Raw genomic sequence first — 24,918 nt, 5'->3', positions numbered from 1 at the left:
ACTTTCAGCAGCAAGCCTTCATGTTACTGTCCTTGGGGCCTGTGGGGATTCGGTTTTACAGGTGAGGAAGCTGAAACTCAGAGGGCTCCTGGGCTCATCATGTTTTGGACCCAGGTCTGCCTGCAGACAATGTGTGAACTCATAACCAGCGATCTCAGTTGACCTGGGGCCAAGGTCCTTGAGTTCTCTCCATGCCCTCCCTTCCCGGGGAATCATGCCCTCCTGGGGATAAGCTCAGGCACGTGTTTGCCTGGAGTCTCTGTGTTACATTACTCCTTCCTTAGACAGAAAGAGTTGCTCATGACCCCAGGTGGCTATCCTGGAGCCTGCCTAGCTGTCTCCATGACCTCACGCTTCTGTCCTGGCCTGCCCTGCTACCACCTCATCCCTCCTGCTCTCCTGCATATCGGTAGACAGTTGTCTAGGACTGAAGATGCCCCTGGGCTCACTTTTCCTCTCAGCTTCCAGCTTTAGCTGTCTAGACTCTCCAGTCCTGTTTGCCCTTCCCCTCATCTACTGTCCCAATATTCTTAGTTTGTCTTTTCTGTCTCATCAAAGCCTCTTGGCATCTTCTTCTCATGGTAGTTACAGATTATTAGTAGTGACCTAGATCCTGAAGGGAAACGGAGTTGTGATGTGGGCCCCTGCCTAGGACTTGAGGACAAGACTCCAGCCTTCTGGGAGCAAAGGTCTCAAGCATGGTCCTTAATACAGCAGTGGCAGCTGGCAATCCTTCTGGCTGGGGATTGCAGCACGTATTTGATTTACTAAAGAAAACAAACAGCACTGTGTCTGTGATGGAGAGAAGAGAGATTAAGGGTCCGCCAGCTGGAGAGACTGGAAAGGGCTGCTCAGTGGTAAAGAGTCCACCTGCCAAGCAGAAGACGTGGGTTCGATCCCTGGGTGGGGAAGATCCCCTGGAGAAGGAAATGGCTACCCACTCCAGTATTCTTGCCTGGAGAATCCCACGGACAGAGGAGACTGGCGGGCTGCAGTCCATGGGGCTGCGAAGAGTTGGACACAATTTAGTGACTAAACAGCAGCAGCAGCAGCAGCTCCTCCTAGTGTCCCCTGTTCTTTTTTCTCCAAGGAGAACTAGAGAAAGTTATCCTGCCCCTCACATCACATTTCTATTTCCATGGCTTTGCCTGGATCCAGGTTTAAAGAAACTCTTAGAATGTTCACGCAAGAAGGTAATTCAGAACAGGGCTCAGCAAGCCCTCTCTGCTGCTGCTGTTAAGTCACTTCAGTTGCGTCTGACTCTGTGCGACCGCACAGATGGTAGCCCACCAGGCTCCTCTGTCTCTGGGATTCTCCAGGCAAGAATCCTGGAGTGGGTTGCCATTTCCTTCTCCAAAGCCCTCTCTACGAAGGGTCAGATATTAGTAGTAAATATTTGTGACTTTGTGGGCCACATGGCCTCAGTCACAGCTACTCATCCCTGTAACCCAGAGCAGCAAACCACATGTGAACAAATGGGCGTGACTGCGTCCCAGTAAAAAATTTATGGACATTGAAATTTTAATTCACCCACATTCACGTGTCCCAAAACACATGTTCTTTTCGTTTTTTTTTCAATCATTAAAAAATACAAAAACTACCTTCAGTCACCAGGCTAAGCCATTCTCAGCTTATTCTTGTCCAGTAGTTGGCCAGCTCCTCATTCAGAGTCCAGTGTTTCTCAGACTGTGTTTCCCAGAGTCATGGTCTAATACTTGTAGGAAAGACTGGGTTAAGGAGTATTAAGCCCACACCAGGCTTCCAACTCCTACAGGGCACTATAGGTTTCTAAGAGGGGCGAGCACATGCCAGCCTTCTCTAATTTACTGAGAGTGAAATCTTAGTGCACAGAGAGTCTTGCAGATAAGCATTCCTCAGGACCAGATTCTGGGGAACATGCTTTGGAAACACTGCTCCAGTCTGCCCCCCACCTACACCTGAAGACCTGAAGGCTGAGCGTCCTGCTAGGGTGGGTCTCTTGATGGCACTGATGCTCCTGTGGTGAGGGGATAGAGCTTTTGTTTGCTTGCTTGCTTGCTTTAATTTTATGGATGTAGAAACTGAGGTTCGAGGTAGCTAGATGATCTGCCCCCGTCACACTGCCAATGGCAGAGCTGGCACTCAGACCCAGTGCTCACCTTACCTAGGGGCTGCTTCCTCCACGCCCCCACTGTCTAAAGTGAAGGTTGACTAGCAGTGACGTCATTCTCTGGGAAAGCATGACCAGTTTCCCTTTCTCCACCTCCCTCTGCTTCCCCCGCCCCTCCCCCACAGCCCCCATATATATGAAGCTCCACAAAGCCTGGCTTGCCTGCACACCTTTACTTTGGAAACAACTTCCAAGCTGGAACAAGAGGCTTCCATCCGCTGTTACACCCCTGGTCGGCGCACGGTGTGTGTGGGGGGTGCCTGCCCAACCTTCTTCCTCTACGACAGGAACCAGCCACCACCAACCTGCAAGCCCTCAAGCATCATTTCCAGGGCCTGAGGTGAGTGATGGGAGATTCCCGAGTACTTGGCTTTGAAGCCTTAGACCGACTGCTGCCTGACTGAGCATAGGGGCTGGTGGGGGGTGGACACAGAAGCCAACTTTGTCAGTGTTTATGTAAAGGGTGAGATATGCCATGAGGAGGAGCTGCTCTCTTGGGTTTAACATCAGGAAGAGCTTAGGCTGGAGGAGAGAAAGGCCAGGAGGATTATGAGGCCAAGAGGTGAATTTGCAAGAGAGGCTGAAGAGCCTGTGGCGTTTGAAAGAAGGGACCAGAAAGACTCTGAGGGAGAGGCTGCGCTTGGCACTCAGTGACAGGACAATGAGTGCTGGCCCCGGGCCCACTCCTCTGGCTCTTGTGTTGGCAGGCACTGGGGAGACAGACCTTCTCCTGGCTTCCCGCCTAGCTGAGGGGTGGAAGACTGAGTGTCCTTGGGTGTGAGACCAGGGCCTGGAGTAAGAAAGGGAGGGACCGAGCTCTGAGGAAAGAAGAAAGGAAGAGAAGCAAAGGGCCAAGGAGTCAGGGAGAAGAAATCTCTGCATACAGTTATGACAGACAGACCAGGGGGTTCCCTGCCTCTAGCTTGCGGCTCTTCACACAGTCAGTGGAAGGCTTTAGAGGTGATTCATGTGGAAACCTGATTCCTCCTCTTGTTCAGTCACCTGAAAATTTACTTCTTAGCATCAAGAGTGAGTCGGTCGGCTGAGGCGGCAGAGTGACTGTGTGACCATAACCTTCCAGCTCTCCCGTCCCTGTGGGCCAGGATTAAACCCGCAGCTCCTCTGGATGGTGACGAGAGTCAGAGGTGGCCTTCTTCTGGGGGAGGGAAGAAAGACCTTCCCAAGTGTGTCCGGTGACTTGAGGGCAGAACTCAGACAGGAGAATGTGTTCTGCTGAGTTTGGGATCCTTATACGTGTTCTTTGGCACATTATAACTCCACGTTTCTTCATTTTTCTTGGTCAAATTCTGACTGGTGGGCTGTTGGCTAGAGAGGACTGTAATGGAGCAAGGAAGGCGGGGCAGAGCGTGTGTGTGTGTGTGTGTGTGTGTGTGTGTGTGTGTGTGTGTGTGTGTGAAGTGGAGGGGCGTGGTGATGGAGGGGGTGGCAGGGATAACCAGACCAGTGGGTGTGAGACTGCAGGGCAGAAAGGCCCTTGGGGCTGAAAAACCGTTGTCCCACCCCAGGGCATCCCAGCAAGGCTACACATTTGAACTATTCTGACACCAGGAACTCACCGTAGTTTCAGGTTTCTCATCTGTGTGTCCCCCGAGGCTGGCTGCGGCAGAGCCAAGGAGACTTACTCCAGGGGGACCCCTCCTGGGGCCGAAGACCTGCCTAACAGGGGCGCCCCACTTCCCCCAGCAGGATCCTCCTGGACCTTCTTTGCTGCAGATGGGCTCTTCCATGCGCGTGGCTGCCCTTCCCTGCCTGAGTCTGATCCTGCTTCTCTGGAGCCCGGGACTATGGGTCCGGGGCCAAGAATTCCAGTTTGGGCCCTGCCGAGTAGAAGGCGTAGTTCTCCAGAAACTGTGGCAGGCCTTCTGGGCCATGAAGGACATCGTGGTGAGTGAAGTATTGTTCTGGACCCAGCCGTGGCAGGGGGTGATTCTGGGTAGAGGAAAATATTTGATGATTATGGAGCCCTTTGCAGCTTGCTAATCATGTTCCTACCTAGGAACTTAGTGAAGTCAGAGGTATCGTGGGTCCACATTTCCTTTTGCACTTGAGGAAACTGAGGCTCAGAAAGATGTGGCCAGTCTATAGGAAAAGAAATACAGCCCACGAGGAATAAAGAAGGAAGCCTGATTTATTTGAGCTTCATCTCTGTCCCAGGGTTTCGTAAGACGTCACCAATGAGAAGTCATGGGAGATCCTTTGAGACCCACCAGAGTTTTCACCGACTGCTTTGCCAGCTCCTCCTAGTTTGTTCCCACCTGCTTAGGCCTTGATTCAATATTGAAAGAATGTTTAATTCTGAGTTGGGAAAGAATGGTTAATGCAGCTTATGACATGTACTCCTTAAAGGACAATCCAGGTGCAAGGCAGAATGAAGGAGCTTGACAAGGCAGTCTGGGGAGAGAGGAGAGTGCTGGACTGGGACAGGACACCTCTGTGTGATCTTGACCTTGAAACCAAGCCCATCCCCCACACCACCCTATCAGTTTACTTTTGTGCACAATGAGGAGGTAGGACAAAGGAGCTTTAATGCTCCTCCTCTCAAGGATTCTTTGGCTGGAAACCCAAGAACTGGGATGAATGACGGGCTACAGGGGAAGCCTCGAGGTGCAGCCTCCCCTGCCCTCCATGGAAGATGGAGGTAACATTCTGCTCCTAGTGGTTCTTAAACAAAATGGGCTTATTTCTTCATGCCTCAAGTGACCAAAGGAATCAAACAAGTCCCTCATCAAAGCTCTAAGAATGCCTAGGGTTCCATCTGCTCCTGGGAGGCCAGGATTTGTGATTTTCTGGAGCTGGAACTTGTACCTCCACCCCAGGGGCCAGCTCATCATGGCTCTCCCTGGGTCCCCCCTGTGGCCTATGAGGTTGAAGAGACTGGATAGATTGAAGGGTCTGGGCAAACAGCATGTACTTGCAAGGTTGGCTTCTATGCTGACCCCCAACCTGGAGACATTTGTCCTTTCTGTTCCCCAAGCAAGCTCAAGATAACATCACGAGTGTCCGGCTGCTGCGGAAAGCGGTTCTGCAGAACGTCTCGGTAATCAGATGTGGGGGAAGGGTGCCGCCTCCTCTGGGTGGCTGGTCTCCTGTGGGTGAGGTGAGGGGTGCTCCAGGGGAAGCTGATAGAAGACTTCACTTCTGTCCCTGGCTGGGCCTGCACAGGACAGGGCTGGGTGGTGAGCCAGAGGAGGAATACCTGGGCTGGGTCTCCTCAGTATCCAGGGTATGTGAATACCGGACCTGAGGAGAGGGCGGGGACTGAGGCTTGTAAACATTTGTCTCTGTTTAGCCAGAGTCTCCATCAATCTGGATTTCTCTTCTGCTCTTCTTGGCCCAGAGCCATCTGCTTAGGCCTGTTCCATGCCCTTACTTTCTTCTCACCCATCTAGGCAGTGAGCACAAACCACCAAGCTCTGACCCCTGAGAGATGCCGAGCTCCCCTTTGTGGTGCCTCAGGGGCCCAGGGTGCAATTCCTGTGTTCATGGACACTAGTTTTCTCTCTCTTCATTTCTTTTCCTTCTAAACCTTTTCCCTGCCAAAGCTCAGCTAACCAAGATGTGGTGCTTTTCAAGGCCCATCACTGCCCAGGGCTATTAGAGAGGCCATGGGTTGGAGAATAAAGAAATCTAACCACATGAGGGTCGGGAGTCCTGGGGGCCAGGCCTGTGTCTGCCACTGACTGGCTGTGGGAACCTGGATGAGCCCTTCCTTTCTAGGCCTGTGGTTCCTCTTGTCAAAGATGTCTGAAGGCTCTTTAAGACCCAACGCTTCAGAGCAGCATCTCCTAGACGATCCCAGCCTCCACTGTGCTTATCTTGCCTTGTGTGTCATGTGGGTGGTTCATCAGGGTCAGAGTGGGCAGAGGCCTGGGCTTGGCAGTGACCCCGCCACCCCGCAGGAGACTGAGAGCTGCCACCTCATCCACGCCCTGCTGAGGTTCTACGTGAACACCGTGTTCAAAAACTACCGTGACAAGGCGGTTGAACTCAGGATCCTGAAGTCATTCTCTACTCTGGCCAACAACTTCCTTGTCATCATGTCAAAACTGCAAGCCAGTGTGAGTAGAACTACGCTGGGACGGAGGTCCACAGGAGACGCTGTGGATAAGGGAAGACTCCTCTTCCCTTATCTAGCCCTGGCTTTTATTCCATGACAGGGAGCTGCAGGTGTCATGGAATGGGGCACAGGCTCTGGACACTAGCAGTGCTGGGTTAAGTCCAGGTCTGTTTCTAGCAGACTGGGTGTCCATTTGCAAGGTGATCAATCTTTTTTTTCTTTTTTGCAAACAATTAATCTTTTATTTATTTTAAGTGCCTTTGAGAGAGAAATTGGGAGACCAAAAAAAAAAAACAACAAAAAAACCCCCCCAAAAAAACCCAAAATGCCAAAAGTGGTCAATCGCTTTGGGCTTTGGTTTTCTTATCTATAAAATGCTGATAATCACCTCTATCTGGCAAGACTACTGTGAGTATGAAAGGAGGCAGTCTCTGCTGCAAGGTGGGAAGTCAGCGTTGGCTGCCTTGGGAATGTGAGATTTGGAGCTGTCCTCTTAGGCTAGTCCCTCTGGCATTACTAGGAAAGAGTGGGAGAAGGCACCTCTGCTCCTACCTGACACTTAGCACAATTTTCTTTTTCTGTTATCCAGCAGGAAAAGATGTTTTCCACCCGCGAGAATGCACGCAGGCGATTTTTGCTGTTCCACCGAGCATTTAAACAGGTAATCAAGGCCGGGAACTGAGAGCTGCCCATCTGGAAGCAGACTACCCTGAACTGTCACACGAGGGTGCCTCAGGGACCTGATGTAGAATTCAATGTAGGGGACTCCAACTAGCTTTCCCCCAAGCCACCTGACTTAGGAGGAGCATAGCTATACTATAGCTGCATTAGTTACCATATACTTTGCATAAACACTGCAAATGACATGGCCAATTTTTCTGCCAGTTTTCAAGTTAAAATGCTATTCTATTTCCCTACAAGATGATTTCACTACCAAGGACATTCCAAAGTGAGAACTTTATGGGTACCTGAGGTGGGCAATTGGTGAATCAAAGTGAGGGAGAAAGAAGGGAGAATCCCCAACCCCAAAACACATCTGCAGTATTTTCCAGGATGCTCAAAGGGTCGAGTTTGTGAAAAAGAATTATGGGAATTATGTTGTCTTTTCCTAAATTAAGACAACAAAGAAAATTCCAATTTCATCCCCAGCTCCCTCCCCAAGACAATCCAATTTTGGTCATTTTTTGAGGAACAGATATACTAGTTTATAAACAAATGGTGAAGAGCAATAACATACAAGAGAAAGGGATCACCCAGGTCTCAATTTCCTCATCTGCACAGTGGTCTCAGGTGGATAGAATCCACCCTGCACAGGGATTCTGATGCTTATTGTCAGGGATTCACGATGTTTTTCCCTTGCTCCTTATTTGCGGCTACTCACCAACCCATCTGTCCTTGCCTCCAAAGCAGATAACACACACAGAGAACAGCTGATGGGTGGTGACTTTGTCTGAGGCCATCCTAAAAGGGTCACAGCCCATGATCTACAGTCGTACCAGGTTCAGGGGTCAGAAGGAAACCTATTCCTGTGGCTAACATGGCAGGTCTTCAACTTTCCTTCCCCTTTAGTTGGACAGAGAAGCAGCTGTGACCAAAGCCTTTGGAGAAATGGACATTCTCTTGAGCTGGATGGAGAAATTCTACCAGCTCTGAAGGCCTAGACCAGGATACCCTCCTTCTTCTCCGCATCATTTCAGACGAGTGTCCCGTCCTGTGATGTTCTCTGGGCACTTCACACTCTTGACCATGGGTCCTGTTCTTGGCCCAAGCTTACGACTTCATTCTTTAAGTGACCCCAACAACGATCATGGAAGGTTCCCTTGGATGCTGTGAATAATCTACAAAGCAGATTCCTATATCTATTACAACTCTATTTAATTCCCATCAGTGTTTTAACTGATGCCATATTTATTTGTCAGACTGAAAGTTCTATGAGAGCAGCAAGGACACTGCCCACGTTTCTCTTTTATCCCCCAGAATCCTCGCCACTGTGTGGGGTAGTGAATGGGTGCTCAGGAAATGCTTAATAAATTGGATTTTTTTAAAACCTGTCTTTGAATTGTTGAGAAATAATGAGGGATGTTGGGATATGAAGTTGAACTTAAGGGCATGGAAATCACATGGTCATGACATCTGCAGGAACAGAAAGCTGGGGTGAGGGTGAGAGCACTGGTTTGAAATGTAAATGATGAAAGATAGAATGTAGAGGGGTGCCCAGCACAAAGCAGACTCTCCCTCAACACCACCTTTCCTGTCCACCTTTCCCACCCCACTCCCACCAGCCCTGCCCCTTGGGTGCTCTTTCTCATCCTACTCACTCTTCCTTTGTCTCCCACCTGGGGGGTGCCAGTGTCAAGCTGACACTGTGGCTGGTGTCCTCATACCTGGACGTACTGTCCCATCTGTGAGGACACTCCCTGCTCATAAGGCAGGGACCTCGGGAGCCTTTGCTTTCTGGCACTGGACCAGTGCCCCGTGAGGCTGAGTTGTGTGTCTGGGAAAGGCCTTCTTCTTAAAAGCAAGACTGGGCATTCTCTAGTCTCCAGCTCTGGTTGAACTTTGTAATTGATTTCAATCCAAAGATATAATGTCTGCCTAACTCTGCCCTCATTCAGAACACTTAAGAGGATCAATACAGGTAGGATGTGGGATGTCTCTTCTTCCATGATGTTAGTGCTCTAGCAGAACAGTGGGCCCTCCAGGAATCCCAGATCACTGTCCTTCCCCACCTGGCCATAAGCCACTTGGACTGGAACAGACAGGAGGTGCATTTCTGAACGCAGAGAGTTGTAATGGCTTTGGATAGCTCAAATAGGCCAAGGCTAAGATAGATGCACACATTTCAGTGCTAGGCTATAGAAGGATAAATAGATAACAAAAGCTACTCTATTTATAAAAGAGAGAAAACACTGGAGTCAGGGTACTTTCGTGGATCAAGGGATGAAGACTTAGAGAGGGTATCCACATATGTCACTAACACTAACAAGGATGTTTCTGAAAATTTACAACCCTTCATCACATCAAAATAAACTGCCCTTACCATAGGATTCCAGACAAACAGAAGATCACTAGTAAGTGCTAGCCCTAAGACTGGGGCAAAGAGGTTCTCAGGGGTGTTTCATACCAAGGTCCCTTCCTAGCTCAGGGCTGAAGCGTGTCTTCACAGGGCAGTCCAGGTACCTTCTGCTAGTGGGGAACTCAAGCTTGAGAAGGGCTTTCAAAACAACAGCTATGCCTCCACTCCAGTCCAAGGCCATGTGGTCTAGAGCCAGGGAGCAAGGATCCTATGATCAAAAAGACTCTGCAAGTCCATAGCCTGTCATATGGCTTGGAGAGGAGGCAGGTGGCAACAGGGCAAATGCTCTGCATTCCCACAGGCCACCTGAAAACCACCGAGGGCTCAAAATTGTGTAAGGAGAGCTGGAGGAGGGGAGACTGATCAGTGCTAGGGGCAAACAGGCAGGGACGAGACTTGAGGTGGGGTGCGGGAAGTAATGAGCATTCTGAAAACAGATAGAGTGGGTGTTGGGAACCAGCAGACAGACAAGACTCATTGACACCAAGGTCTGGGCCCAGGGGCACAGCTGGAGAGGTGAGTCAGGCAGGGAACATTGACGTAGTCTTCGGCATCCGTGTCCTCCACCTTGGCAGCAGGTTTGTGGCGGAAGCTTACATATTCACAGTTGATCTTCAGAGATGGGGAATGGAGCCAGGGAGTTTCAGATACCTGGGAATGACCAAAGAAGCATCACGGGGTTTGGGTAGGGTGACTGTAGCATCCACAGTGGGCAATGGTGGGGTGGGAGTTGCCAGGTGTGCGTGGATGCTATCCTCCAGAAGGCAAAACACAGAGGTGGTTGAGCTCCATCAGGTGGCTCAGCCCTGGGGATTTTCGGGGTGGTGCCTCACGCTCTACATAACTAGAAAACATTTAGCTCTAATATGGCAGGAACTGTTTTAAATGGGGCTCAGACAAAAATCATGTGACTAAGCACGGGTCTGAAGGAGAACCAGCTGCCGGAGGAGTTTCCCCTCTGGATTAAATGATGTGACTTGTGGAATAAATATGCATCTTCTCAGGGAATTATTCAGAAGTAGGATGAGTCATCCTCTGCACCTCCATAGGGCTTTCATCCCTGGAGAGGCTGTGACGTGAGGGGACAGTGCATTTCAGGAAGAAGTGGGCGGCGGAAGGGGAGGAAGGTGGCAGGCCACGTGGAGCTCCACTTTCCCGGAAAGAAACTTCAGGATCATCTACCTTCAGGATGGATCAGTTCTCGGAGGGCAGAGCTATGCCACAACCCCAGCGTGGCTTAACTATTGTGACATCCATCCAGCAAGGCCGCAGCAGGGAGAGTCACATATTTTCAACAGAACCACTGAGAACTAGAAGTTCAGCCCCCTGAACAGAGCAGGCACTGAGCAAGCGTTCACTGAAAGGAGCTGTTCCTTTCTGTACTTTACCAAAGAGGAAATGGGCAGCAGCTTGCTTCAAAAATGTATCTCCCACTGCTTGTTACGGTTCATCATTTGAGACTGATCTGGCTTAACCATTTTTAAAAAGTCGCTCCCTGTGAAGGCTTAAAATACTCAGTCATTTATCATAGGCACCTTGTTGTGAACTTGTTTCATCAAGATTTTTTTATCCCTGATAGCAGGAGTGTGAATTTCAAACAGGGAGGAAGGGTAAAATTTGAGCAAGGTACAGGCCCACTTGAGGCCATATGTGGTCACAGAACAGTTTCAGAGAAAAGGGCTCAATGGCCATGAGTTTGAGTAAACTCCGGGAGGTAGTGAAGGACAGGGAAGACTGGCATGCTGCAGTCTATGGGGTCACAAAGAATCAGACGTGATTTAGTGACTGAACCACAAAGGGTAGAGTTGATGGGCACTGCTGGGCCTACCTACGCTACTGAGAACTCCTCCAGCAGGGCTGAGCAAGGGCAAGCTCCAGAAGCTGGGCCTGATGGTGACAGAGCTGTTGCCTGTTTCCAGGCATCACTCTCCCCTTTTAAGCAAGACCCACAGGGATACAGTTCTCAGCCTCCCTTTAAGGCAGGTGTGACCATGTGATTAAACTGTGCCCAGTGGTTCTCTGACATGTGAAACTTCAGGCTCCTGGTCTTAAAAAAGCAACTTTCTCTTTCTCCCTAGCATGTGCTAGGATGCACACGTGGTGCTGGTGATTGAACATCAACCACGGATGAGGCAAGACTCATAAGACAAGGGGATGGTGGAGCAACAGGTAGAAGGCATCTGAGGCCCTGGATAACCCCATGGCTCAGGCCACCTCCTCCTGGCTCCCTGTCTTCACTTGCGAGGAAAACAGGCTTCCACCTTGCGAGCGCTGGGGTTTAGCATTTGCTGCATCAGCTTAGCCTACACTCTAATTAAATCAGGGACATTTGCCACACTTAGTTTTCCTGGTTCCAGAAGCAATAATGTTTCAGCTACTGTGGATGCTTTAGAGAATAAAATGTTCTCTTCTTAATTGGGGAAGACAAAGAAGACTAGTTTAACATTTTTTCACACACCTGCCAATGGCCATCAATAGAAAGATCAGAGAGAGAGAGAGAGAGAGAAAAAAAAGATGAGTTCCCTACTCCACACCTAGATTTCAAGAGGAATCTTTCTCACTCAAAGTGTTGAATCTTATCTGTACAGTCCATGGAATTCTCCAGGTCAGAATATTGGAGTGGGTAGCCTTTCCCTTCTCCAGGGGATCTTCCCAACTCAGGAATCAAACCCAGGTCTCCGGAGTTGAAGGCAGATTCTTTACCAGCTGAGCCACCAGGGAAGCCCATCCATGTCTCTAGGCCAGGCTTAACTGCCTTCAATAAACAACCTCCTCTCATCTTAGAGGGCTTACTAGAAAGTACTTCCTCAGATGAAACGGAGTAACTTTCACCCACTTAAGACCTACTAGAAACAATCTCTTACACAGGAAAACCCTTTCCGTATTTGTACAGTCGTCATCTAGCATCCTCTACTTAAGCTCCCATTTATCCCATGAGAAATGCTTGGCCAGAAGCCAGGTAACTAAGTCTACCACAGTTGTTCGGTAGTCGTCTACCGGCACCGTCCAAGGAGGAAACGGATACTCACTCCCGGACACAGGGACCGGCAGCGGATGGGAAACGCTGCGGCCTTCGGCAAAGCCGAAGCTCCGCAGACTGCGTGCGGGGCCACGCCCAGGTCTGGGGCCTCCCTTTCGAGCCGCAGCTGCCAATCAGGGGCGGGGCGAGGCTTGCCTGAGGCGAGGCGGGGCTTACCTACGGTGGGGCGGGGCTAACTAGCGGTGGGCGGGGCTTACCTGCGTCGGGGCGGAGGCTGCGGGCGCTCCGGGGCTTGGGGGCGGTGCCGCCCCTCCACCTGATGGGGACGGGGAGGGCCGGCATGAGGGCGGGGCCCAGGGCCCAGCCCCGCCCCCCAGCTCTGCGGGAAGCTCCCGGGCGTTGGGCCCTGCCCGCCGGTCCGCGGCTGTCCTGGAGGCGCGGGTCTCCCGGCTCGCGCTCTGCGCCGCGCGGTTTCTGGGGCTCCAGCTCGCGTGCCCGCCTCGCCCCGGCCCCCACCCCACCCCGCTCCCACCCCCACTACACCTCGCTCCCACCCCCACCCCCCCAGACTCGCCCCGCCCCCAACCTCCCTCGGCTCCCCCCACTCCCCCAGACCCACCTCGCGCCCGCACGACCTTCTCCCCCTTGCCTGCCCGCACGCCCAGCCCTGCCCTCCTCCCGCCTGCCCGCTGGCTCACCAGCCGCGTCCACCCCGCGGGGCCGCCGAGGGCAGGCGCTGTAGATATTGCTCGGGGTGCGCGGCCGCCGGGACACGCGCGGCTGCTGGGACAGGGCCCGCTGGGAGGCGTCCAGCGTGCGCATCCTCACGGCCAGTCGGCGGACCCGCCTGGAGAGAGCTTCTCAACCAAGCCGCAGGGACAGAAAGAGGAAGGAGGGTGTCAGAGGCCCGCACTCTCCCAGTCTTATAGAAAACTAAAGACGACCCCCTCCCCGCTGTTTGGCAGTGTCTGACCTGAGGGTGCTCCGCTCAGAAGTGGAACAGGCTGGCCCTCCCTGCAGGGTCCGGGCCGCGCTCCTCACCGTCCCCATGTCCAGACCACCGAGCCCCATCCCAAGTCCCCTCAAACTCAGTCTGCTCATCCAAACTCCTGAGTGTCCCTGGGGGATCAGAGGGAGCTGGATGCTCTGGGCTCTCCGTCACTGGGCCTGACCCACTCACCTTTCCGCCTTTGAACGATCCTTTTCGCCAGCAGCCCCAGAAGCGCCAGGAGTATGAGACCCAGGATGGTGGCGATCAGGACGAAGACACCTTGTTCTCCCATCCCAGACGCAGGGCCCGGGCCCTGGTTGGAGGCTCTGAGCAGGGGAGGAGCGGGGAGTGGAAGGAGAGGTCAGGAAGGGAGGAGCACTTAAGGCAGCACCCCAAGGGCCAACTTTTGAAGGCGGTTCACAGGTTTGTCCTTTTGATAAGAGAATTCTCACCTCCCACCCCCGTCATAAAAGGGCCTGCCTAAGGAGTCAGGAAACCCGGATTAAAGTTCAAGTTTAGCTTTTTGCTGGCTGTGTGATCTTCAATCAGTTTCCTAACTTCTCTGAGCCTCATTTCCCAGTAAATGGTTACAGTAAAACCTGTTTCACAGAACAGTTTAAGGATGAAATAAAACTGCGGCTATAAAGATCTTAATGTATCTGACCTAAGTAGCGGTCAACAAAGGTCAGTTCCAGCTCTCTGCACCTCAGTTTCTTCACAAGATGACTGCAGATTTTAAATGAGTTAGTTTCTGATAACTATGGAAGAGAGGATGTTTCTCTCATGATGCTTCCTTTGCCTAGAAGGTCTTCCCTCCATTTTCTCTACATGTTGAAATCTTACTTTCCTTATCCATTACATAAGTCCTCGTTTTCTTCTCCGGTTGTGGTAAACTAGAATCAACTTTTTCTCTGTGTCACCACTTCCTCTGTTCATACCAGTTACAACACTTATCACAGTCAAGACTAGTATTAGTAAAATAACACCTAGATATCGTGTGTTTTTAAACTTTTCTGCATCTTCAGGACATAGCACAATGCCTGGCATGTAGTGGAGATTTAAGAACATGTTGGTTGAGTTAATTTGAATTCTTCTCCACTAGTTGGCTGTTATGGTTTAATAGACTAGGAATCAGAAGTCCTGGTTCTGTTTGTAACCACTTTGCTCTCATGGGTTCAGTTTCCTAGTTGTAAGACCCAAATGATGTCAGAAATGCCTTTCTTCGCAAACGTTTGCGTTTGCTTGTGTGTGTGCTTAATTGCTCAGTCGAGTCTGACTCTTTGCAACCCTATGGACTCTTTGCAACCCTATGGACTGTAGCCTACCAGGCGCCTCTGTCCATGGGATTTTCCAGGCAAGAATACTGGAGCAGGTTCCCATTTTCTCCTCCAGGGGATCTTCCTGACTCAGGGATAGAACGTGCATCTCCTGTCTCCTGCATTGGCTGGCCGATTCTTTACCACTGAGCCACCTAGGAAGCCCTTTATATTTGCTTTGGCAAAAAATAATTCGCTAGTATTACTGGTTTTCTTTGGAGTCTGTTCTAATGCTGCCCTCTAGTGGTCGATAGCAGCACTTTCCTGGGCTGCACCCCATCCTTCAGATGAGAGCTGGCCAACAAAATGTAGTCCGAGTCACACCCATAACTTAAAATTTCCTAGTAGCCACGTTGAAAAAGTAAAAGGAAACATGCAAAAATAATTTTTAAATTACTGATGGTTTAGTAGCTAGTTTTATATTCATTTAGTTCTTCCCTGTCAAAACAGATTTGCATAAATGTTGAATGACTGAAAGATCTTTATCTCATCTCTACAGGATCTCCTGCTGGAGCACTGATGTGTGTATTCTTGTTAATAGGACTAATGAGTTAATGTTATAGCTATAACACTAGTATAGCTATAATAAATATAGCTATACTATATTTCACAGTGACTTCTAGAGACAAAGCCAAGAAGGGTCTCTGTTGGTAGACACTTTAGGGAGATTTCGGTGGATCTCCTAACTCTAGTCTCCTTTGACTAGTTTTAGCCCATCCTGGACGGTGGAGGCATCTTACCTCTGTCTGTGAAGCTTGGTTTGGTGGGTGTAGCTGGCCATCTGGAGCCTGAGCAGCTCTTTCTGAGCTGAGGTTTTTGAGGTTGTGATGGATGGCAGGAAGATGGTGGGCTCAGCAGTTGCTACAGAAGATGCCCTGGAAACTCGGGGGCGGTGGGTGACTGAGGGGGTTGGGGAGGCGTGGTGTGCTTGAGGAGACTCGGTCCTTTGAGCTGGTGTGGTTACTGCAGGACAGAGCAGGAAAAAGTGACCTTCCATATTCACACTCTAGTTTCCAGTAGCCCTGGGTCAACCATTTCTTTCCTGAACACATTCTTCGCTTTTATGTAGACTACTTTTGTTCTTGCGATCCACATTGCCTGAAACGCCTTCTGAACATGCCATCTACACCCAATCCCTTCTATCTATATCTGCTTCAAATTCCATTTCCTACAGGAAGTCTTCCCTGACTTCCCAGGCAGAAGAGCTTTCCCTCCTCTTAACCATGGAGAAAACCTTGATTGTAGTTCAGTTCCCACCCGGACTTGTGTTATATCTATGTGTTTGTCTATTCTCTCCCATTCCACACCTGTCAGTCACAACCTTGGGTATATAATGAGCTCAGTGACATTAGCCCCCCACTCCAGTGTTCCTGCCTGGAGAATCCCAGGGACGGGGGAGCCTGGTTGCCTGCCGTCTATGGGGTCGCACAGAGTCGGACACGACTGAAGCGACTTAGCAGCAGCAGCAAGGGCCAGCAGAGTCCTCTAGTGTAACAATATTGAATTAATGTGTCTACCTCTCAGGGAACATGTGAGTATATGATGGAAACATTGTATGTCAAAATACATTCAAGACAGAAAAGTGATAGAAGTGTAAAATATCATTAGTATAATAATTATTAATCTTATTGTCGCAAAATAGAGCTGTTAAATTACTGTAAGCCATCAAATGGAAGATAGCCATATGGGGAGCAGAAGGCAGGAGGACTTCTGGCTGGGAAATGTCTGCCCAGTCTTGGTTTCCTAGTCATTCATAGAAGGGCTAGATTTTGTGAATGGAGCATAAACTTCATTATGCGTGGCACCACCTGGTGGTGATATGTAAGTACTGCAACTAGTGCCAAGTAGCTGAGGGATGGGCTTAAAAGCCTTGGAATGCAGATCTCAAGGAGGTTCCCTCTTCCAAGACAGGCAAATACACATGTGAGACTCAGCTCTGCTCTGCCAACCACTGTATGAACTGAACACATATCCCCTCGTTCGCTTTCACAGTAACATAGAATTTCCCCAACTTCCCCTGCCCTAGCTTTGGGGAACTGACCTTTGGATATGAATTCTAAAGAACTGGCATGTGCAGACATCTGGAACCAAGGAGGCATGTGCATTTGTAGAAATCTATTAAACCATGCGGGAGGCTCAGGCATCGACTCTTCTTCCCAGGATGGCTTGTAAACTACCAAAGGCAAGAGAAGTCCATTGGTGGTCTCCAGCATCAGCCTGAGGCCCAGGGGAGGGACTGCTGGCATGAGTTGAGGCTGACTCAGCCAGGGTAGATGGAAATAAGGGGATGAGGACATGGTGCCCACGAGAGGAGCAGAAAAGTAACTGGGCTGGGGTGTTCCCTGGGAAAAAAATCCTCTTTCACCCTAACGCAGTGGGCATTTTCTGCAAAATCAGAGACCATTGGAAATCTAGATTATTGAGTGGGTACTGTGTATGTCTGAGAAAGTCAGTGGAGAAAGAAAGGAGAAAGGAGGGATTCTGGAGCAATAAGGAAAGGATCATATAAAGTAACAAATTTGGCCATCAACTGTGGCTTGAAAAATGATTGTCTTTCCTTTATATTTATCCCTGATATTTATCGTGGGACAATTACAGGGCTGCTTATGTCCTTTTGCTTCCAGTTTCCTCCAGTCTCAGAGCTTGTCCTCAATTTCACCCCCACCCTCAACTTGCCTCGTGACCCGGGAAAGGTGGGCACGGTACCACCTGGGAGCGCACTGATCCTGTTCCTTTCATACGGCTTGGATAGAAAATCTGGTGGATCATGAAGTTCAATGACTCTATGAGGTTACAGCCCCATGGATCCCATTTCTACTGGACTAGCTGGTACGGCAGCAGTGTTAGGGTGTGGGGACTGCTGTGGCCCCATGCTTGTCCCAGCCTTCCCAAGTGGCAACGTTTCCTGGGTGTCCTGAGCCTCCATCGAGTGGGGCACCTACCACTGTGAACAGTCAGGATGATCTGCTGGGTCTTGCCTCGGTCTGTGTTCAGGCCCACCCCACAGGCGTAGACTCCACTGTCACTCTTGGTCAGCTCTGTCATCTCCACCAGGAACAGATTCTTGTCCGGAGACAGCTTCAGGGTGACTCGGTGCTTGAATTCCTCCCTGACGAATTTGCTGCTGGACACCACGGTGGTGCACCTTCCAGACTGGTCAATGGTCCGGCACAGATATATCCTCACATGCGTTTCAGGAAGTGGGCACTTGATGATAACGGATCCTCCCAGCATTCCCTCCATCTTTACTTCTGGAAGGACCTTCAGGGCTCCAACTACTGCAGGGAAGGGGAGTTAGTGAGAGGAAGCCCCATCCCCAGCCACATCCCCAACACAGCCCTGTTGTAGTAAATTTTACTATTTTCTAGTTAGGAGATCCACCGAAATCTCCCTAAACTGTCTGCCAACAGAGACTCTTCTTGGCTTTGTCTCTAGAAGTCACTTAAATAGTAAATTTTACTATTTACTGGCCCCAGCGCAGCCTCATACTCATCCTTGCATCCAACTCCATCCCCATGAGCAGCCCTGAGCCTCCCTGATGCACCCACAGCCTCTTTCCATCCTCAACCCTGTTAACCTCCTTGGTCCAGCTCTATGTCCATTCCTAGCGCTATGCCCGAGGCTCAGTCTCTCCCCAGCCCAAGACTTCATGTAGTCCTCCGCCTTATTATCAAACCTGAACCTCTATGGACCCAGACACCAACCCCCTGAGAATCTAGTAAAAATGTCCACCCCACTCCAGGGGGTGTGCTATGGTGAACTGCCCCCGCCTAATCAGCATGTGATCCCCGAGTGATTCAGTGTGGTGCCGAGAGGCATGGTGAAATTTACTGAAACAGGTTTTTTCTGTCTAGTTTTGCTTTGCTTGGATCCATCCAACCAAAACAACTCTTTCTCCTCCAGCTTTTTAAAATTCAATCATTAACAGGCATCTATTGAATCATGTTCATGTGACAAGTTAACTGACATCTCTCCCTCACAGGGCGAGTCACTTATTGAGTGATACAAATTGATGGCCACTACAGCAAAGTGTAATAAATCCTGTGGCGTGGATATACAGGGCTCCTTGGAAGCAGCAAGTGGAGTACCTGATCCAGGCTGCCACGGAGGGGAATTTGAGGAAGGCTTTCTGGGAAAAGGGATGTGTAAGCTGTGGCCTGAAGGACTGGGTGTGGAGGACTAAGAGAATGATGGTCATCCTCACCGAAGGAGGGAATACAGAGGGAAACACGAGTGTGTTTGAGCGTGTGCACACTTTGTGTGTGCCTTGGGGCTGGCGTGGAGCAGGGAGGAGTGAAAGGTGTGGTTCCTGAGTCCCTGACATCAATAAGCTTATGCTTGGTGGAGAGAAGGCAGGTCTAAGCTGGAGAAAAGGGTAAGGCTGAGTATGATTGTCAACGAAGTGGGTCCAACAAGGGTCCATATATTTCTGGGAAGATGATTCAGAGGATGGAGTGTGTGTGTTGGGGTGAGGCTAGGGGGACTGAGGTGGAGGAGAAACCCTTCTAGACAGTGAGAATTGGCCCCATAAAGCCTAAGAGAGGAGAGTGGACATGTCGTGTTCATGAGGAGGGGAGGGGTGTTCACAGGCTTCCTGAAATTCATCTGCAGAGCACACATTTAGAATCGCTCCAAGGAGTCAGGGGAAGAAGTGGGGTTGCAGGCTTCTAGATGAGCTGAGGAGGACATTCTAGGGGGAGGGAAGGATGGGGATACCCGGAAAGAGGAGGAAACAACCGTGAGAGCGTGAGACAGGGTGGAGGAGGCCAGAGAAGGGCTAGCAGGGGAGCATTCGCAGGAGTTCATCAGTCTCTGGATGTGCAGCTGGTTAGCACAGCAGGGAGAAGCAGAGGGGGCTGCCAGACATGTGTGACCTGACGTGAAAGCCCTCATGCGAATCACCCACCTCTGCTTTAAACACCCTGGAAACTAAAATGGGGGAGGCAGCCCTGTGACTGGAACATGCCAGTAGAAGGGTGACCCGTTCAAAGGACAAAGACCCAACCAAGGGGCTGGGGGAATCCCCCGTATGTCCAGAGGTACCACACACACCTGTGTGCAAAGCCTGGCACCTGAGAGTGAGCACGCAAATGTTTTCAGACCAACTCAGCCAGAAAAGGGCATGCCAGCTTCTTTCTCAAGGGTGAGGCGCTGTAAAATGGGCAGAGGCAAGACAGAGCAGAGAGGGGTCATGACGTGTGCAGACCCCTCCAGTGGCCTCTCTCTACCCAGTGGGGTACTGATGGTCACCCTCTGGCTTGCCCAGATCCTATGTTACGGACTGTATGTTTGTATTGCCCAAAACTCATGTGTTGAAGCTCCCGTATTACAGAGTGGGGCCTTTGGAGGTAGGGAGGGTTAGCTGAGGTTACGAGGGTGCAGCCCTCAAAATGAGATCAGTGTCCTTATTCTATTCACACGAGAGACCATGTGAGCACAGAGGGAGATAGTAGCCATTTGCAAACCAGGAAGAGGGCCCTCGCAGAAAACCATATCTGCCAGCACCCTGATCTAGGACTTCTAGCTTCCTGAACTATTATGGAAGCCACGTGATGTATGATACTTTGTTACAGCAACCAGAGCTGACTGGGACATCCTTATTGTGCAAACTTTGGATGGATGAAGCACAAGGAAAGCTGCTGGGTACACTGAGCTCTGGTCCCAGGGAAGCATTAATGGGCAAGGTGAAAATGACCAGATTCTACTCTCCTTGGAGTTCATAGTAGCTTTCAACCAAAAGCAGACTTCCCAAACAGAAAAAAAGATAGATAAACCTCCAGGTTTATAACTTAGGCACAGTATACATAAGACTCCTCTGGGAGAACTTGCTAGGATGCAGATGACCTGGTCCTGCCCTTCAGCAAGGTGATTATATCTGCTTAGAATGGGTGAGTATATCTGCTTATGAATCTGCATTTTTAGGTAAGCAACCCAGGTGCCCTTGAATTTTTACAGTTTTGAGCCCTATGATTACTTTTCCAAATGATTCCAGGGAAGAAAGGGAGGAGTAGCAGTATGTATAAAGGAATCAGCCTGTTTAATATTGATGTTTTAGAGAAGCTGTGATGTGTCATTAATCTCTGAATCAGTGATTTGATTTTCAGTGGTGATGACAGGGGAGAGGGATATACGTGGTATAAAAAGTCACTCTCAACATGTAATTGGATATAAATATACGTTTGAAATGGGCTTCCCTGGTAGCTCAGCTGGTAAAGAAACCAACTGCAATGCAGGGGACCCTGGTTCAATTCCTGGTTTGGGAAGATTCCCTGGAGAAGGGCTAGGTTATCCACTCCAGTATTCTTGGGCTTCCCTGGTAGCTCAGTTGGTAATGAATCCACCTGCAATGGGGGAGACCCGGGTTTGATCCCTGGGTTGAGAAGATCCCCTGGAGGAGGGCATGGCAACCCATTCAACCCACTCCAGTATTCTTGCCTGGAGAATCCCCATGGACAGAGGAGCCTGGCGGGCTACAGTCCATGGGGTCATGAAGAGTCAGACATGACTGAGTCACTAAGTACAGCACAGCATATGTTTGAAACATGGAAAAAAATCTTGTTTTCATAATACAAAATAAGGGTTAGGCCCCCAAGGCCTTGTCTGGTGGCTGTGCTCTGGGAATAGACTTTGGATTCTGGGCAGTGTTGATTTTCTAGGCAGGAGAGGTGATGAGGACCCTATTGACTCCAGTCACAGCAGGATCTCTGGAAGAAGGAAGCTGACCTGAGAGCTTTACGTTTATCAGATGGAGAAGGGCTCTTAAAAAAAAAAAAAGATGAGAAACATCCCAAGCGGCTTTCCACTTCTGCACACACAGACTTGTGTGTGTCCAGGCCTGCTGTCTGCCTTGGTCCTGTTGCTGTGAATGGAGTATCTGCTGTCTCTCAAAAGCCAGTCTTTTGCCTTGGATCCTGAGTCCATCCCACCTTCTACAGAGCCTCTCTCCTGCAATCACCCCCTTTCTATGCCTGCCTCGCTGGTTCCTCTCTTCTAGTGTAAACATGGCTCACACATATGCCCTGATAATGCCCACATTGGAAAACCCCTCAGCCGACATTCCCCCTCCCCTTCAGCTGCAACTACCCCTCTCCTGTTCTCTTTCTCAAAACCACTGAATCCAATCCCATATCTCCTAGTTCCTTTTCCACCTACATCTGTCAGAATTTTGTCTCCAATATTTCACTGATACTGCCCCAGTCAAGGTCACCAAAACTTTCCTTGTTGCCATGTTGGATGGTCACTTCTTTGTCTTTTTATTCTCATCCTCTTGGCAGCATTTGGTGGGATAGAGCCTTCCTGCCTGGAAATGCTTTCCTGGCTTCCCTGACATCACCCTCTCAATGGCTTTTCTTTGCCATCTCTTTACTTCTTCTTATCTGTTCACTTACTTCTCCTCGCTTACTTCTTTTACTCCTTCCCTCTCAGTTTTGCACCACCCCAGGGCCTGGCCCTGGGCCTGTCCTCTTCTCTGTCCTCCCTGGGTCTCCCCGCAAGAGCTCATTGACTCCCATGGCTTTTAGTGCCAACTCTGTCTAGATCTCAGCACTGCGTGGATCTCCAGTCTTGTCTTTACCTCTGAGCTCCAGACTTGCCTTTTGGATCCCTTCACTTGGACTTCACTCAAACATCTAAGATATATTTCACACTTACAATGGTGAAAGGGAAAAAAAAAAGCCTCTTGATTTCTCCTCCAAAACCTGTTCCTTTACAAGCTCTTCCTATCTCCGAAAAAAGCGTCAACATTCATCCAAGTGCTGAAGCCCTAGAGTCATCCTCATATTAAAGAATTAAGGGTAAGTTTTAGGTGTGTGTTTGTGTACTATGTCACAGCATCAAGTGTGTGCATTCTTACTATTATAGGTCAAGGTAAAAAAGGTTTGAAAGCCTGCATCCTATCCTTATGCCTTGCTTTACTGTGGACCTCCACCTGGGGCCCCAGGTGATACAGCCTGTAGTTCATGCCTCATGCACTGGGTTCTGGGACCAGGGCCACCCCCATATTTGCAGGACCTGGGCAGGAATACAAATAAGACCCAAATATCATAGTCTAAATAGTTTAAAGTTAATCACCAGGTTAATAAACTGTTAGATAAAGTATATTCTATCCCCCTATCTTGACAAATTTACACACTCCTTGGATGTCCATTCTCACACATGGCTGTGCAGGGGAAAATGGCCCCAAGTTTTCTGCCTCCAGCTCTGGCCCCTCTCCCTTCAGTTTTATCCCTAGCTCCTGCCCACTCCACAACAGTCCTGGCATATACATGGTGGATGACCCAGCTTGCATGTATAAACCCCATCTCCTTCCCAAACATCCACCTGTATCCACTTTTACAGGCCAAGAGATAACCCTAGGATAGAAGACCCAGGGTAGTATTGCAGAGTCACTGAAGATGGATTCAGAGTCATTTGGACAGGTAATTTGAGGTCTAGCAGAGGGGGTATGGATGTGCGCTTGGGGTAAGCATATCCTTTTGGGTCTTGAACTCCTCACTCTGTGGGGACTGGCACCAGTGGAGAAGGACGAAGCCCAGAGCAAGGACTCTTCTGGCTAGAATAGTTGTATTGCTCTGGACAGACTGCTGGACTACAACTCAGGTACCCTTCGCTTCTAGACATCTTCCATGTTCACCCAATCCCTCTTCCCTCTCAGGCCTAAGCTTGGTTAACCATCCACTGTGGTCACCCATGTCCTACTACCTGTCACAGAGTCTATTTCATTAAAACTTCATTCCTTTGGGCTTTTAGGGACTTCCAACATTTGACTCAAACATTTGCCTTTCTTCAAAACTCCAGCCATCACAAAGAAAGCAAGTATGAATAAACAATACTCTGACCCCCAAGAAACTTACCACTGAATCAATAAAATATTGAGGTTCAAAAGAAGGGGCTCTGGAAAGTGTAGAGAAGGAGGTGGAGGTTGAGATGGGCTTGAAGGGCCGCATCAATGGTGGAGGTGAGGGGAAGGGTGTTCCTGGCAGAAGGAATGGCATGAGCAAGGGCATGGTGGCAGGGAGGTCCAGCACAGGTTCAGGGAGCTATGCTGGCTGGAGGTTAGGAAGGTCCTGGGGAGAATGATAAGTTCAGAGTGTAAAAGTGGAGGCCAAGGAAGGAGTTGGTATTTCAGGAGTTTGGTTCAGTTGGCAGTAGGAGGCGTGGAAGGTTGTTGGGAAGGATGTTGTTATGATCAGAGGCAAGAAGAAGTAAAGTGGGTTTGGAGCCAAAGGCTGTCGGGTTGCAGAAAGTAGGGAGGTAGTTAAGAGCTGCTCCTTTGTTCCTTTTCTTTTCACTCCTCTGTTCTAATAGAGGCTGCCATTTCTTCTCATCCTGGTAAGTGTGAATCGAGAAACTACATGAATTGGCCATCAGCTGGGTCAAAGTCTGGTTGCAGGTTAATGGGAAGAGGTGGGTAAAAAGCTATTTTGGCATTTTGCAGGTGATATCATAGGTAGTGAAGACAGAGTAGCTGATTTAGTTGGTGACCAGTGAGATATCTGAGGTTAGGTGTCAGGCCTGTTGTATTTTTGATCTTGATGAGATATGGAAGTGGGAGTGCCCAAGAGATGGTTGTAAATCAAGATATGAAGCTCCGGAAATGAATTGAAAGTGTTAGCCTCTCAGTCATGTCTGACTTTTTGTGACCCCATGGACTGTAGCCCATCAGGCTCCTCTGTCCCTGGGACTCTTCAGGCAAGAAATCTGGAGTGGGTTGTCATTTCCTTCTCCAGGGGATCTTCCCGACTCAGGGATCAAACCCAGATCTCCCTCATTGCAGGCAGATTCTTTACCTTATGAGCCACCCAGGGAAGTAGGCCTACCAAATGGATCAGGGAGTCTTCATTTAGATTGGAACTTTGAAAATTCAGGGGATAAGAGAACCAAAGAAAGAATGTAGAGGTAAGAAGAGAGAACGTTGGAGGCACTTGCTTTAAGATCCCAGATTAACAGGCTAACACCTGGGAGAGCTGACACCTTCAGCCTTGTGAGTCAACACCTGAGTGGGCAGGGGGCATGTCTGGAGAGGAGGAAGGGGTGCTAACTGGGAGCTGGGAGGGTTTCCACCCTTGTCCTGCCCCAGGTACTGGTTTACAAATAAATTCATCCAGAAGCTTCAGAGCCAGAGATACCCAGCCACTCCCCTACCTGTGACCAATTCAGTCCTCGTACGGCGTCCAAGGTGTTTCTCCAGAGCACTTACCTGGAAGGAAGTAAAGCAACCAAAGCCAGAGGTCCATGGCTCCTTCCAGAGCAAGGTCCCGGCCAAGGGCCCCCAGAGAGGGGGACAGAGGTCCGCTGCTCACCCAGGAGCCCTGCGCCGTCTGACGCTC

The 24,918-nt window shown here is 49.9% G+C and overlaps 2 protein-coding genes and 1 long non-coding RNA gene across 13 annotated transcripts in view; 1 reads left to right on the top strand and 2 right to left on the bottom strand.

The window, feature by feature from the left end:
- IL24 (interleukin 24) overlaps nucleotides 1-8,274 on the top strand; it is a 23,082-nt gene extending 14,808 nt beyond the window's left edge. The window contains exons 2-7 of the mRNA XM_081485584.1: nucleotides 2,275-2,489; nucleotides 3,857-4,054; nucleotides 5,145-5,207; nucleotides 6,070-6,228; nucleotides 6,817-6,888; nucleotides 7,797-8,274. Coding sequence (XP_081341710.1) covers nucleotides 2,286-2,489; nucleotides 3,857-4,054; nucleotides 5,145-5,207; nucleotides 6,070-6,228; nucleotides 6,817-6,888; nucleotides 7,797-7,880 — 780 coding nt within the window. The 5' untranslated portion in view covers nucleotides 2,275-2,285 and the 3' untranslated portion in view covers nucleotides 7,881-8,274. The remainder of the gene's footprint in view (nucleotides 1-2,274; nucleotides 2,490-3,856; nucleotides 4,055-5,144; nucleotides 5,208-6,069; nucleotides 6,229-6,816; nucleotides 6,889-7,796) is intronic.
- Nucleotides 2,308-4,099, bottom strand: LOC145504527 (uncharacterized). Its single transcript, XR_014052270.1, has 2 exons — nucleotides 3,727-4,099; nucleotides 2,308-3,485 (listed from the first exon to the last, which is right to left on the bottom strand). It is a non-coding gene; the product is annotated as an uncharacterized LOC145504527 (long non-coding RNA).
- On the bottom strand, nucleotides 6,438-24,918 carry FCMR (Fc mu receptor). Of its 11 annotated transcripts, none has more exons than XM_081485572.1 (8): nucleotides 24,789-24,918; nucleotides 17,533-17,868; nucleotides 16,632-16,763; nucleotides 15,331-15,553; nucleotides 13,464-13,600; nucleotides 12,982-13,140; nucleotides 12,541-12,599; nucleotides 6,438-9,954 (listed from the first exon to the last, which is right to left on the bottom strand). In XM_081485572.1, the coding sequence occupies exons 1-8, from the start codon at nucleotides 24,823-24,825 to the stop codon at nucleotides 9,778-9,780; spliced, it is 1,260 nt and encodes a 419-aa protein (XP_081341698.1). In that variant the 5' UTR covers nucleotides 24,826-24,918; the 3' UTR covers nucleotides 6,438-9,777. The 11 variants fall into 11 exon arrangements, with proteins under 11 accessions (XP_081341698.1, XP_081341699.1, XP_081341705.1 ...); XM_081485573.1 differs by having other exon boundaries at nucleotides 17,533-17,865; XM_081485576.1 differs by having other exon boundaries at nucleotides 8,101-11,761.

This window comes from Giraffa tippelskirchi, chromosome 5 (assembly GCF_054371585.1).
Source record: "Giraffa tippelskirchi isolate mGirTip1 chromosome 5, T2T-mGirTip1v1.2.pri, whole genome shotgun sequence".
NCBI classification, from domain to species: Eukaryota; Metazoa; Chordata; class Mammalia; order Artiodactyla; family Giraffidae; genus Giraffa; species Giraffa tippelskirchi.
This window is presented reverse-complemented; position numbering and strand designations above follow the sequence as displayed.

What these genes read in the sequence shown, in the direction of transcription:
- FCMR (XM_081485572.1), bottom strand. Translation starts at nt 24,825, where the DNA reads ATGGACCTCTGGCTTTGGTTGCTTTACTTCCTTCCAG. An exon ending in GTTGCTTTACTTCCTTCCAG is followed by an intron (nt 17,869 to 24,788) that starts GTAAGTGCTCTG and finishes CCTTCCCTGCAG; the next exon opens with TAGTTGGAGCCCTGAAGGTC. An exon ending in CAGCCTCCGCCCCGACGCAG is followed by an intron (nt 9,955 to 12,540) that starts GTAAGCCCCGCC and finishes GGTCATTCCCAG; the next exon opens with GTATCTGAAACTCCCTGGCT.